The 15,920-nt window shown below is 42.9% G+C and overlaps 1 protein-coding gene across 1 annotated transcript in view; it reads left to right on the top strand.

The window, feature by feature from the left end:
- The first annotated feature begins 4,448 nt into the window (after positions 1 to 4,448).
- The window catches only part of LOC127582836 (integrin alpha-8-like), a 100,443-nt gene continuing 88,971 nt past the window's right edge, over positions 4,449 to 15,920 (top strand). The window contains exon 1 of the mRNA XM_052038402.1: positions 4,449 to 4,801. Within this exon, the coding sequence (XP_051894362.1) occupies positions 4,599 to 4,801 (203 nt within the window). The 5' untranslated portion in view covers positions 4,449 to 4,598. The remainder of the gene's footprint in view (positions 4,802 to 15,920) is intronic.

A 15,920-nucleotide genomic window follows, 5' to 3' on the forward strand; every position in this document is an offset into this window, starting at 1 on the left:
CTCAACCGTGCTTTTCTTCCAGCACTCTTCAGTCACAAAATCAAAGAGCATGGAACAAGGCCATTCGGCCCAACCCATCCACACTGACCAGTGGGCACCCTTACATATTAACCTCATCATCCAGCACTTGGTCCTTGGCCCTCTATGTCTAAATGATTCAAGTATTCATCTTAACACTTCTTAAATGCTGTCAGTGACCAGACTTCAACCACACTCTCAGGCAGTACATTCCAGGTACTTACCACTCTCTAGGTGAAGAAGGTCCCCTCAGATCCTGTCTGAATCTCTTCCCCCTTAACCTAAACCTATGTCCTCTAGTTTTATCTATCTCTGATGTGGGGAAAGGTTTCCTGTAGTCTTCCCCTCTCTACACTCCTCATAGTTTTATAAACACCGTTCTTGTCCCTCTTAACTTCCTCTGCTCTAGGGAAAGATGACCTAGCTTCTGCTCTCTCTCTTCATAACTGAACTGCTCCATCCCAGACAACATCCCGGTGAATCCCATCTGCACCCTGTCCAGCACAATCACCTCCTTCCTATGCCTTGGTGACCAGAACTGCACACAGTACTCCTGCTGAGGTCTGACCAAAGTTTTCTAAAGTTGGAATATAACCCTACTTCTGTATTAAATGCCCTGCCCAATGAAGACCAGTATCCCATATGCCTTCCTAAGCACATTATCTACTTGTGTTGCCACCTTCAAGGATCTATGGATTTGTACTCCCTCTATTCCACAATACACCCTAAGACCCTACCATTCATGGTGTATGTCCTAGCCTCATTAGTGTTTCCAAAATGCATCACTTCACATTTGTGTGGATTAAATTCCAAATGCCATTTCTCAGCCCATTTTACCAAAGCATCAAATTCGCCCTGCAGACAAAAAAACTACCTTCCACACTATCAGCAACTCTGCTGGTCTTTGTGTCATCCATGAACTTACTGATATTGCCTGCCACATCCACATCCAAGTCATTTACATATATTACAAATAGCAGGCATCCCAGCACTGATCCTTGTGGGACACCACTAGCCACAAGCATCCAATCACAAAAACAACCCTCTGCCATCATCCTCTGTCTCCTGCTGCCAAGCTAATTTTGGATCCAGTTTGCCAACTTGCCCTGAATTCTGAAGGCCAGAATAATCTCATGGTAATTTACAGAAGGACTGAAAGACACTTTTTCCAGTCAATGGATGGTGTGGGTCTACATCTTACTGCCTGAAAGGTGTTAAGGAGAGAACACCTTGGGGCACAAAAGAAATATATTGATGGCTATTTGACTTCTTGAACTTTGAAGTGGGATTTGATGGATTGTTCTGTTTCAAGCTGGAATGAACAAGAGGGGCTGAATGTCCTACTTCTCAGCTGTAAACTTCTATGATTCACTCTGAGTTTTCGCCCAGCACACTTCCTGTAATGACATACAGAATGCAACAAACTTTACTCACAAAATACACCTCCCCTTCACAATATGGTGATGGACATAACATCGGAAATTATTTGGAGACACTAGGAATACAGTATCTTCAAGCTCAAATAAGATTGAAGGATAATAGCTTTATATACTAGCTCTGGTCTGTGCTTTCTGCTTTATAATATCGTCATAACCTTTGTACATAAAAGAAGGTCAAATGTTTAATAAGCATAAACAATGAGGCAGGAAATGTCATTGCCATAAACCCAAACATAAGATAATAGCTGTAGGATATGGATTACTTGATTCTGCAATGTTAGATAATGCAAATTGTTTATGACTGGATCCCGCACCATTGACAGGATCTGGGAGATAAGCCAAATCATACATGGCTCACAAGCTGTGTCCTGTTGTGTCAGATAGGCTGGATAAATTTAACTATCTATGGACTTGCCCGTCAGTCATTAAAAATCCATAAACTTGCAGCTATTTTTACTGTTTATTTGCGGAATTTAAAAAAAAACAGCCTAATTGCAATTTCCTCTAACTAGTAAAGATCACACAAGGAACTAGATCTTCAACTCGCCACTCTAGCTGTAAAACTTACAGAAAATGAACAATTCTTATCCTGACTGGTTTACAACTAGAATGGCAAATAATGTTTTTGGTCCCTTTTCCCAATGATCTTTGATCTCACATGCTCTTTGTCTCTTTTCTCTCCAGAACCTAATTCAAAACCAACGGTCCAGTCCACCTTCCACCTCACTCACTTTATCACTGGTGATTCTTTCTGTTACGTTACAATGACCTTTCTCTTCCTCTGCTCATTTTGTCTATTCTTCCTCCTTTTTTTTGAGATTGTTTTTAATGGACATTGCTTTAAGGTTATAGTTCCTGTGAAAAGGCGGGATTACCTTCAAGCATTGCAGGACCACGTGGGTTATATAGAGAACAGAAAACCAGTTAAAATTATCCTGCTGGTACGGCAATTCCACTGCACGAGAGTGCAAGTGACTGCAGAAAGTTGTGGCCACAGCCCGGTCCATCACGGGCACAGCCCTGCCCACCATTGACAGCATCTACATGAGGCGCTGCCTCAAGAAGGCGGCATCTATCATCAAGGATCCCCACCATCCTGGTCATGCCCTCTTCTCAATGATGCTAGCAAGTTTTTCCCTGTACTGTACCTCACCATACTTGTGCACATGACAATAAACTCGACTTAACTTTTAAAAAATAATCATAAGGACAGAAGAAATAAAATCAAGAGTAGGTCACTTGGCCTCTCATGTTTGCTCTGCATTTTGCATTCTGTTTTCTTTTTACTACCTTGATGTAGTTGTGCATGGAATGATTTGCCTGGCTGGCATGTGAAACAAAAGCCTTGCAGTGTATCACGGTACATGTGACAACCATTGACTGCCGTTCAATAAAGGCATGACTGGTATTTTATCTCAACATCATCTTCTTACATCTTTCTCCCTAACTCCATAACCAAGAATCGATCAATCTCTGTCTTGATTATACTCAGTTGAGTGCACTGAGTCTCCACAGCTTGCTTGAGTTCCAAAGATCCTCTACCTTTAGGATGAAGAGGTATCTTCTCATCACAGTCCCGAATGGCTGACCCCTTACTGTGATCCCTGATTCTAGAAACCCGAGCCATGGGAACAGTATCCCTGCATCTTCCCCGTCAGGCTCCATGAGGTGTGGCAAACACAGCATTTATGGTCCATCCCTAATTTCCCCTGACACAAAGAGACAGTTAAAAGACAACCACGTAGGTGGGTCTGGAGTAACACAGGGCAAGGCTGGCAGATTTCTTTCACTAAGTGGTTTCATTGGTACCTTTGCTGAGAGTAGCTTTTTCAAAGAGTTCCAGTTTATTGAATTGAGATTCCCCAGCTGACGTGGTGAGATTCAACCTCCTGTCTCTGGATCAATGAACTCTGGCTGCTATTCCAGTACCTTAACCACGATGCTACCAAAGTAGATATTGATTTAGGACTCAATGTGCTTGGGCAAGAGTAGAAATGCTTCAGCACCTTGACAGTGATCCAGCGTCCCATTGCTGTTGTGCTTGGTTGTTAAGCTACTTTTGTCCACCCAATATTCAGTATTCACTGCCTAGCCTCAGATATGAAGAATGGTCCCTTAGATAGAGTGCAAGAAGGTAAGTATTAGCCAAGGTACTCCAGCCCAACCGGAGTCAGCACCATCAGGAGAGGAGATAAGGAGAATGGGATTAAGGGAAAGGATGCTTCAATAAAATAGACTTGGAGGTCTTCAGGATTTGAATGGAGTAGTGTTTTACTAACTATTCCTTCTGGTCTTTCCACTGTTCCTGAATCTGCACCTCTGTTGCAGAAACAACTAAACAACAGAACTCTTCATTTACAATTTTATATTTGAAGTAAATGTGAACGTCAGATTTGGGTATTTTAAAATAAAAAGTTATAGCAGAGTTATTGAGTAGTTTTACTCAGTTTCAATACAAAATGCCAAACGTTTAAGTTACTGGTTGGATCTCAGCTCAAGTATTAGGTTCAGTTCTATTACTAGTCTTTAAGAATACAGTCAAGTTGTTAAGTGTATGCACTAGGGACTGACACCAGGGATAATGGTCTAGGGAGAGACTAAACAAACTGGATGATTGTCTCTACAGCAGTGAAGATTGTTAAGGACAAAGATTTAAAATAATTGGCAAGGGAATTAAAGGGGAAATAGTCTGAAATGAAATGACTGAAAGGATGGTGGAAACAGCCTGAATAGTAACCTTCAAAAGGATTTGAATACATTCAATATACATATTGCAAAGGACGATTCTGCCGGGCATGGTGGAAGAGAGTGGGAGTGGGATTAATTGGATAGCTCTTTCAAAACAGCAAGAATGTAATGAGCTGAAAAGCCTCCTGAATCTGTGAAGTACGGCAAGAGAGTGAGGGAGGGGTTGCTTGTACAGTCATCCTTCCAACCCTGAACAGTCATTTTTTTTCTTTGCAAAGTCAAGTCACTGCATGTACTCACCAAGTTATCAAAAAGATCTTGTTTAACCACAGTAATACCAGCTACAAAATGTAATTTCCTTTCCTGTTTGAGGAAGTGATCTGATGATTTGTCTCAAAAGCGCAAAGTACATTTTTTCACAGTAGGGTTTGGGCTCATATTTGGAACACAAAAATGTCTGTAAAAATGCAGCTCCCTCCCAGAGCAATGTGGGCCCTGCACCTCTGGCATTTAATGGGAATTCTGCTATTTTTTTCCTGTCTACTACTGCAACTTCATGCCTTCAATCTCGATGCTGAGAATCCAATTATTTACACAGGACCTGAAGGGAGTTACTTTGGATTTTCTGTTGAGTTCTACATGCCTGAGTCTGGCACGTGAGTACCTTGTTTCAGTATTCACATCTCGTGAGTGAAAAATTGGTGCATTTCTCGGGAATTCAGTGAAGTGCTGGATGATCATGGCTTTGCACCCACTGTCACTTCCAAGAGCACAGCAGTTAGCAGTACAAAGTCTGGGCATATTATTGCCCACAGGACCATGTTTGCTTTACTCCAGGGGAAAGGGGACATTGCTGACCTTATAGAAGGTGACAACAAGGCTGCCTTCCTTCATGGCAAGAGGTGGTGTTCCTCATAAGCAAAAAAACTTACTTCAGTGGGTTTTATCTCCACAAAAGGAAATCTATTTAAGTAGCATCTCTCACCAGAACGGTACATTTCAGGGGCAGAAGGACACCAAATACCTGAGCTGGATAGATGGAGATGAGAGAATCAGGCTTTTCCAAAGATTTAAAGCAAGAGATAATTCAGGTTCCAGAGTAAAAGCGGCAGCTTTGTGACCAAATGGAACAACTTGGGTTTATTGCTCTAGAAAGGCAAACACCCTGGGTTAAATTACAAGAATAGGAGAACTAAGTTATGGGTTTAAAGAAGGAGGCATTAGGAAACTTTTCACACAAAGGTTAATTTAGACATTGTGTTAACGTGGTGAGAGTGAATGGGCAGAGTACACCTACGGAAGTGAATAGATGGTGAAGAAGTCCCTCGGCATGTTTGCTTTCATCAGTCGGGGCGTTGAGTACAGGAGTTGGGATATCATGTCGCAACTGTACAGGTTGTTGCTGAGACCACACCTGGGGAATGGTGCGCAGTTCTGGTCACCCAGCTATAGGAAGCTAGAGAGGGTGCAGAAAAGATTCACAAGGATGTTACTGGGAGTGGAGAGCTTGAGTTATAAGGTGAGGCTGGAGTGGCTTGGACTGTTTTCCCTGGAGAGTCGGAGGCTGAGGAGTAATCTCATATAAAATCATGAGGGGCATAGATAAGGTAGATGAGTCTTTTTCTCAGGGTAGGGAAGTCTAAAACTTAGGTTTAAGGTGATGGGGAAAGATTTAAAAGGGACCTGAAGAGCAAATTTTTTACACAGAGGGTGTTGGGTATGTGGAACAAGCTGCCAAAGGAAGCTGTAGAGGCAAGTACAATTACAACGTTTAAAAGACATTTGGACAGGCACGTGGATAGAAAAGGTTTAGAACGTTATGGGCCAAACACAAGCAAGTGGGATGAGCTCAGATAGACATCTGGGTTGGCATGGATGATTTGGGCCGAAGGGCCTGTTTCCATTCTCTATGACTTCATGAAACTCAGGAGAAATGAGCAGCCTGCTGATTTACTTTCACCCTTCTGTTGCCCCCAGACAGAGTCAAAATAGCCCCATAAAATGATCAATCTACAGCGGAATTTTCAGCTGTTTCTGAATGGATGAATTAAATGGGACAGATTGGTTGCTTCATGTGTAATTATCAGTCTCTGAGGGGAAAGTGAGGACAGAGCAGTTCCAGTAATCATCTGACATAAGTCAACAAACCACAATCTACTGCTGTTTTCTTCATCCTTTTGTTGCGGACACTCTCGTCCCTCCAGATCTTGTTGTTTTGAGTTTTGAACTTGTCTCGCACTGCTTCTCACATTGACTCTCATGCAAGGCGGTACACAGATAATGCGGTTTTTAGTCCAAGTTTCCTGATTACTTGTCGAATAATGAAACTGCAGAACTACTGTTCTCATGTGTGACAGAGTAACTGAACAGGTTAGGCACAAAGTAATATTATTATTTCCAGCACAGGAATTTGATTCAGTGTAGTTTGTTAGATGTGGGAGTATAATGTTACTGGACCAGTGATGCAGAGATTTGGATGAATAATGCAGACATTCTGAGTTCAATTCGTACAATGACAGGATGTGGAGGCATTGGAGAGAGTGCAGAGGAGATTTACCAGGATGCTGCCTGGATTAGAGAGTATGGATTATGAGGAGAGACTAAAGGAGCTAGGGCTTTACTCATTGGAGAGAAGGAGGATGAGGGGAGACATGATAGAGGTAAACAAAATATTAAGAGGATTAGATAGAGTGGACAGCCAGCGCCTCTTTCCCAGGGCACCAATGCTCAATACAAGAGGGCATGGCTTTAAGGTAATGGGTGGGAAGTTCAAGGGAGATGTGAGAGGGAGGTTTTTCACCCAGAGAGTGGTTGGTGCATGGAATGCGCTGCCTGGGGTGGTGGTGGAGGCTGATACATTGGTCAAGTTCAAGAGATTGTTAGATAAGCATATGGAGGAATTTAAGATAGAGGGATATGTGGGAGGAAGGGGTTAGTTAGTCTCAGGAGTGGTTTGAAGGTCGGCACAACATGGTGGGCCGAAAGGCCTGTATTGTGCTGTATTGTTCTATGGTTCTATGGTTAATGACAGTTTAAGAAAATAAAAAGCTGAGATCAGTAAAAATGACTGTGAAATTACTGGATGGGTGTAAAACAGTCTTCTTCTCCAGGAAGGAACCTGTCTCCATTACAATGTGGCCTATATGTGATTCTAATTCCATATCATCATTAACTGATTACTAATATTGAGTGGTAAGTCACTCAGTTGTGCGAAGCCCCACTACAACCCAGTGATAAACAGTAAATGCCAGACTTGCAAACAGTGTCTGCCCATGTGAAATATGGAGCTTATCAGGGTTAGTTAAGGAGTGCAGGTCCTCTATTTGTGCACAATTGCCTCACTCTGTCACTTACACTGAATCTCACACAAGGTGGAAGTACACAGGATGTGCAATAAGAACATCAATTCTTGTCTGATGCCTGCCTTTCAGATTGGACTGAGCATAAGAATCTAAAACACAGTGTTGACCAAGTGCAGCAAGTTCAGGTCTAAGCAGCAGGGGGAAGACTTGTATGTGCTTCATTTAAAGGAATTCTTAATGGTTTGCAGGTTTGTGGGGATTAATGGAACAGATCTCTTGGGACTAGAGCAATTAGTGAGTGAAGGCTGCCAGAGATTTAGTTTAACTTTACTAGTACTTACCCAGGGACTTTATCATGATCAGGAGCAGGACAAGAAGACCTAAAGCCAAGGCCTTCTTGCTAGAAAAGACCAAAGCATTAGGGGAAGGAGGGTTCCAAAGTGACTATATCCTAAACATCCTTCAGGAGCAGCTCCAATCTCTATCATCCCATGTATACTTCCAGTGTTCCTGTCCCCACATGTCCAATGTTTCTGTCTCTAAACACCTGATGTTCCTTTCTATACACATCCAACTTTCCTTTCTCTACACATCCAATGTCCCTATCTCCTCGTGTACAAGGCCATTGTATCTGGAACATAAGAATCTGTAAGCCACACACTGCAGGCAGTGCTTCATTCCCCCCTGGATGGCTCTATCTGTAAAGGGTGTCCCAGGCTTGAATTTCTTCACATCTGCCACATCTCACAGTCTGCAGCTCAGTTCTCCACAGTCAGCATGGTGGCAGCTTTCCTGAGGAAGAAAGGAACTCTTTCCCTTCTTGGGAAAAACAGCAGGAGGCAGTTTGGGCATGCAGTGGTTTGGGGATTGATAAAGTGTATGTATGTACTGCTACAAGAACCACACATGAACCCCAAGCCATTTACTATCAGCAAAAGTTATCACTCCCTGAACATGCAAATAATACATGACCTCGATGGAAATATCCTCACAGTAAACACAATGAACTTGGGGAGCTTGCACGGTTCATTCATTCCGAGGAGACCACTATGCCCACCATATTTCAGCTGGTACATGAACAGGCAGATAATTCTCAGGGGACCAAGGTAATCCCATTCCCAGATGTCAAGAAGTGCTTGAAAGCATAATTACAGGGTCAATAGGGACAGGCACCAGGCTTTGTGGAAAGTCAGGTGCAGGGTTAGAGCTAGACTCCCCCAATGCCTTTGTTATCTCACTTAGGCTTTCAAGGTAGCCTGAATAATACCCTAGTCATCTCAAAGTATATGTACAATAGCCTTCATCTGCAGGTTTTCCTCACTGTATCTGTCATCTGATTCCTCCTATGTGACCTTGTGTTCAAGGGAGCTGACACAAGAGTTAGCCATTCCCAGGCTTGGCTGCAGTTTGCTCACACCCAGTGCAGATCTTGCCTCGTGACTACTGCTGCTACCCATTATGTTCTGAGGGTTGCCAGTAACTGAGATGATACCTGAGAATGTCAGATAGATTGTGAAGGTGTTTGGCTCAGACACTCTGCTCTTGTCAGCCAAGGTGTATGCACATGAGATATCTCGGACTTCTAAAGTGAGAGAGGCACAAGGGTCTGTAAACAGTGAGGATAAGGGGGAATAGAATGTGGAGAGGAAGGTCTTGTATCGGTGTTCCATTATCTGCTTGATATGTGATCCCCTCTAGACCAAGGACTACTTGGCCGGCACCTCCTGTGATTGCCAGACCACTCACCTTAATCTTATCTAGCTTTTGGATATCAGAGATCCCCATGCTCACCCATCTACAGTGTGTTGTTCCAATCAATGGTTGTTCACCATCTTCTTATGGAAGAGAGAGAAAGGAATGATAGTTATTGCATTGCAGGGTATCAGTGTGGTACACCTGCCATGGTTGAATAGCTAGAAATGTGTCACAAGAGATTCTGCAGATATGGAATCTGGAGCAACACACACAAAATGCAGGTCAGGCAGCATCAATGGAGAGAAATAAACAGGTGATGTTTCGGGGTCTTGACCTGAAACGTCAACTGTCCTATTCCCTCCATAGAATGCTAGAGTTCCTCCAGCATTTTGTGAGTGTTGAGCTAGAAGTGTGCACTAACCTGTAAAATGGGTGTGCAAGCGATGGAGAATTAATGTGTGTGTTTGTGTATGTTTGTATGTGTGTGCCTGCGTATGTGTGTGTGTGTGTGCACAAGTAAGTGTATATTTATGTGTAGGAGCAAGTATACGTTTGTGTGTGTGTCTGCATTGACAATGATGCATACAAGTGTTAGAAATATTAATTGGTAGAGATGGCTGTTCTATGAAGTTGCGCAGTTGCTGTAGTTGGAATTTACTGATATCTTTGCTGACTTTGACCAAACATGTGAAGTCATTAAACTTGCAACACTGGAACTTAGTTGTCAGGACATGGGACCTGTCATTGACCTCTCAGGCAAACTCCCGCCATTTCAACTTTATCTCAGACCATGAGACCTTCCTGGGACCTTGACTTTACATTGCTTCTCTCCTTGTGCTCACCTTTTATGTCCCTGTCCAAGAAGCAGGATACTTGCTCATGCATCTGGTGTTTCTGAGTGCCTCTTAAGCTATGCAGTAGTTTTCATTCAAGACTATGGTCATTTTTAGCACTGAGGAAAGTAGATTCTTGATTAGCAAGTGACAGAATGTTTCTAGGAGAGGCCAGGAATCTGAAGGTGAGGTGAGTAATAGATCAGCCAGGATCTTTATGAATGGCAGGCAGGCTCGAGGGGCCGAGTGGCCTACTCCTGCTACTAATTTGTACGTCCACATGTAAACTCCCTTTTTCATGAGCTGCAGACATGACTTTAATCAGTGCAGCCTCCTTTCAGCCAGTGCTAAGGCTACTGAAATTACTCCCTGTGCACTTTTGCAGAAACGGAAATAGCAGAGTTTAAAACACAAATTATTGCACCTAGTTCATGCACTCATTCTGTTGTGTAAATGAAACCAGTTCAAAGTGAGGCAGAACCTCTTCACATCACTGTTATGGCACACGGTAGGATTGAAGTTCTACCTCCAAAATTTAAAGTTAATATAGATTTTAATACACATTTATGTAATAGTCTCTACAGAGGATCATGACTCCTGCACAATGTGGAATCCTTAAGAAGCAGATGTTCAGGAATCTCTCCAAGTGGAATTACTTCACGTAAAGATTTCATACCTGCAGGGGCAGTGGTGAGAATCTGAACACGGTCCCAACCACAGACTGGAACTAGAAAGATAAATGAGGTGAAATAAATGGTAAAAGAAAAGCTTTCAGTTTTGACTGACAATAACACCAGTTCAGAGAAAGGTGGAAGCTTGTCCACAGGAATGAAATCTGGGCTGACACTTCAGTTCCGTACCAAGGGGGTGCTACAATGATGGAAGATGAAATGTTGAACTGAGACCCTACTAGCTCTCCAAAGTGGAATAAAAAATTTCCATTGTCAACATTTATCTTTTGATAGTTGATCTAATCACTTATGTCTTTTCTTTTTTGTGGGACTGTTGCAAATCAATTTTGCGTGTTGCTTTACTGCACATTACAACAGTAATTTGCTTCAAAATGTACACAGTTGACTATTGAGCAGTTTGAGAAAGTTTGAGATCATGAAACATGCTTTATCAGTTTATTCTTTAAAATTCTAAGTACATTGGGGGGATTAAATTGAAATTGTTGCCTAAAAATTGGATCAATTGCACCCTTTTTTACTTACAAATCTTTAGTAATTTGGGTTAGATCACACTTAAAACCATTTCTGGGTAAAGTTGCAACCATTGGGAAATTGGCCTCAGAATTCCTGTGTGCAGTTCACCCTAGTTTTCTAATTTTTTTTAGTGTGTTCTCAGGGATGTCACAAGTCACAGAGCATGCATTTTTCATCTTACTGACATAAACAGGAGCTTTTGGGTGCAATCTTTGACCTTTGTTGAATAGTTATGGTGCAAACAGAGAACATCATAACATTTTGCCCATTTAAAAGGACATTCAGCTGATATTAAGAGACTTGACTTGGAAACTTCATAACTCACTGAAGACTCAGAGACCTCCCACAGTTCACAAAGTGTGCTTAAGTTCCCAGGGAGTACTATTTCAGCATTTGGCTACTGCATTATCAGTTGTGATACTGCTAGTAATGCCCCATTAGCAACCTTTCCAGATGAGACATGGCAAGTTCACAACACCAGCAGCTGCCACACCAATGTCACTTATCTCTGCACAATGAAGACTGGTATTTACCCAAATGAGGATGCATTTCAATAATGCTAGGGTGCTCAGAAACAATTATAACAGGAAATAAATCAAAGGCAAGCATCAAAAATCAGAACATTTTTCAGCAAAATTGCACATCCTTTCCAGTTTCAAGGACCCAGTGCTATATCACAATTCCCCTCTTTGGCTGCAGTCTGTCTGCCAGAAGGTTGCTTCCATTCGCGTCATTCTACACCAATATCCTTAATGACCATCAAGAAGCACTTACTCTGGATGGACTGGTTTCAGACTGCTACCCCTGACCAATTGATAGAGCAGTCTGGGATGGCTGAGAAATGTGCTGCCTGGAGGCCATTGGCGTGGTGACGTAGCCCCTCTTAAAGAGGGACATCAATGGGCTAAAACTACAGTCAATGCAACCCCTCAGTGGACAGATTAGACAATGGCACCACAATCTCCTGGTACACAGACCATCCTGTCATTTCAACAATAATAACTCTGCTTACAGACCCATAGTCAAACGTATCTGCTGCCCACTATCTTTACTCTTCTCCTTGGAGCCAATTCTCTCTGCAATGTGAACAGCTCTCAACTTATGATGAAGAGAGATGTGAGTGGGGTGTATACTGTAGCCCCGCAGTATTTCTCTGTCCATACAAGTGGACAAGCTGCTGATGTGCAGCATCTCTCTGCTCACAGACAGCTGTGAACTACTCACAGGTTACATTCCTGAGTCTACTGAGGGCAGCAGTCTCCTCATGCATGGCACCTCTGCTCTGTGAGGACATCAAGCTGCTCCCAATCGCAAACTGTCCCTTAAGAGCTTCAAGTTCCAGCTGGATCAGGGTGAAACAGTATCAGGGCAGAAAGACATCATTTCATCTCCATCTGTGTCTCCATAACAGCTGTCATCTTAATCAGTAGGTGGTGTGTGATGGGCTTTTAATTAAGTCCTTTCAAAGGAGTGCATTTGTCCTCCCAGAAGTAAATGATCTCCAGGCTCTGCACAGCCTTCCACAGGTGAATGGAGGTGGACTTCTCCATGTTCCTCATCATCAGGCAGGCCTGACAACGCACCAACCATCCGCAACAGCCTCGTCGTGAGACCATGGTTGTCATCTGAGCCCCCCTGGGGCCACAGGGGTGAGTGGACCACCCATTCCCCCACCCCAGTGGCAAGCACCTAAACAGATTCCCTAAATAAGGTGCCAGACTGCAGCCTACAAGTGAAAGTTAAATAAAAAACGGCAGATGCTGTAAATCTGAAATAAAATACTGGAAAAGCTCAGCAGGTCAGACAGCACCTGAGAGAAGATAGAAACAGTTAACATTTCAGGTCTGAGACCCTTCATCAGAACAGAGAAAGAGAGACGTTGGTCTTGTTCGCAGAGAAAGGGTGGGGGGAGGGCAGTGGGTGGAACAAAGGGACAGTCTCTGATAGGGTGAAATAATACAGTCATTAATGCACAGACAAGGGAGTTTAGTTGCTTCTTAACAGCTACATTACTTCATCCTATCACAGAAATTTCCTTATTTTCACCCACACCTCTCCCCCACCTTCACTGCCACATGGATTATCTTGTTTCCTTTCTTTCTCAGTTCTGACGAAGGTTCCCAGACATCAAACGTGAACTGTTCTCTTTCCACGGATGCTGTCTTACCTGCTGAGATTTCCAGATTTTCTGCAGCCTGTTTGTGCCTCGTATCATTCCATGTGACACATGTCACTCCAAACTAATCTGATAATCCCCTGCGGTGCCTGTCTCTGAGGTGGTGCTCTGGGGTGTCAGGTATAGAGAAGCATTGTGCCCTTCCTCCCTAACCCTCCCCTCCCGCTGCTCTGATTCCCCCGCTCAGAGTGATGGTGGGGAGAGGAAGGGGTAGCTTGGGGCAGAAGAAGATGTTATGTGTGAAGGATGTCAATGGAGTCTCTCACTTTTTCTCTATCTCTGTCTTTCTCTCCCTCTGCCTCTCTCTGTCTCTCTTGCTCTTCATGTCTTTCTCTCTCTCTCTCTCTCTCTCTCTCTCTCCCTCTCCCCTTGTCTCTCACCCTGTGTCTCCATGTTTATGTGTGCGTGTGGAGAGAGAGAGAGAGAGAGAGAGAGCGCACAAAAGAGCAGTATTTGTTTTGGCCAAGAACTTACATTGACAATGATGCAGAGATTCTCAGCCCTCTCACTCCTGACTGACACTACTCCAGATATCTTCTTCCAAGCTTTTTTAATGGTTGTCTTGCCCAAACCCCTACAACATCCCCCCCCACCCCACCCCCCAACACCACCCACCCTACCGCCCCCAACTGCTGGCACACAGGGCAGATCTCCTGGCCTCAGACCTGCTCACCAGAACTTCCATATCATGGAGTTCCCTCCATCTCCCCTGGTGGACAACATGCCAGCGATTGCGGTAAATTGGGTTTGGTCCATTGGGAACCAAGCTGATCTCATTGTAACACGTTTCTTGATATAAACCTCACTAATGTTATCTTAAATGTTTCCTTGGCCAATTTCAAGATTTTTTTCTCGGGAAACCAAATGCACATTTGTGCTATAGACAGCTCCAGTTTAGAGCAAACATTCAATTTCTAGGCATCGCTGTTTCCAGTGGCTGAAGGATTGAGAATGAGTGCACACAGACGAAGAGATTCGTAAAGAGAGTTGGAAAAGAGGGTGTGAATTTGTGAAAAGTGATACCAGAGTCAATGGATGAAATATTGGATCAATGGCCCCATCTATATTTATAAGCAGGTTTGGTAGCTGGCCTAGAGAAGTGGGATAAAATGGGACAGAATATATATAAAAAAGAAAGTAAAGCATGACTATAAGATTAATAAGGAAGAAGAAATTAGAATCCAAGATAAATCTTGCCAGAAATGTTAAAAAAGGAAGAGTTTCTATAGATACCTAAAGAAGAGTTAACAAAAGGAACATTGATCCTATAGAAAATGAATCTGAGCAATTAGTAATTGAAACCAAGGAGACGGCGATGAATTAGACAAGCATTTTGCATCAGCCTTCACTATAGAAGATACAAGTAACATCTAGAAATAGCTGTAAATTGGGATTGGGAAAGAGGGAGGGACTTGAGAAACTTACAATCACCAGAGAAATGGTACTGAGCAAATTATTAGAGTGAGATTGTTGGGTGTTCATGTCCTCATGGACTTTGTCTTAGGTCTTGAAAGAAACGGCATGAGATAAATGATATTCTATATTGGTTTAATTTACCAAACTTCCCTAGATTTGGGGAAGGTTCCATTAGGCTGGAAAAAAATATCAAATGTAAATCATTTGAAAAGGAAGGGAGACGGAAAGCAGGAAACTGCAGGCCGGTATGTTTAATGTTTAATAGAGCAGGACTCAAGATGCCAGGTGGCCTACTTTGCTCCTAATTCATATGTTTGTATAAAAGGATTAAGGAACAAGGAACATTTGGGGCAAGAATATGTCCTCAGAACCTCGCAGTGAATATGTAATCTAGTGGCTTTGCCTTTGCTGTGAGAGTCCAAGCAAGCAAAGGTTTCATTGAAGTTTAGAAGGAAGTAGATATTAGTTATCCTGAGAAAATTCTCAAGATGATGTTTGGGAGCACATATTTATAGTTCTTGCCCTTCCTCATTCACTGCAACATTTCACAGCAGTCACTAATACACAGCAACTAAATTAGGTCAGCCCAGCAGATTTGCTCCTATTATCTCAGCCTCAGCCTTGGACCTGTTAATTTCCAGGAGACTCTATCCTTTGGCCCAGTTCCTCTATTCCTTTCCTCTGTATAGCAATGAATAGTATGTTTGCACAATCTATTTACATAAGCTGTTTTGCAATCAGTCTTGGAGCCATCAGTTGGTCAGTTATAACTACACCCTTATTTGATCTAATATTATCCCTGTGGTATGAATGCCCTGGTCCCTACTTCCCCTTTCACTCTGTATCTAAAGTTCAACTCCACGAAAGTCAATGGGCTGGATTCCCACAAAAGCCAGCTGCCACATATTTTCTAAATATTTCTGCCTGCCACATGTACTGTTACCTTGCTTGTTGCTTATCTTGCCAAGCTCCTGATGGAAGCAGGCAGTCAGCTTGTCTGGTAAGTATGGTGAGGTGGAAGTCTCACCTGCACACATTGAAGATCAAGTGACGAATCATCGCATGGACCAATGAAATCTTCCAAATATCAATTGCTAAACTGATCACAGTTTGGAGAAGGAACATTTTAAAAAATGAAGGGCTTGAAT

This window comes from Pristis pectinata, chromosome 25 (genome assembly GCF_009764475.1).
Source record: "Pristis pectinata isolate sPriPec2 chromosome 25, sPriPec2.1.pri, whole genome shotgun sequence".
Lineage (NCBI taxonomy): Eukaryota > Metazoa > Chordata > Chondrichthyes > Rhinopristiformes > Pristidae > Pristis > Pristis pectinata.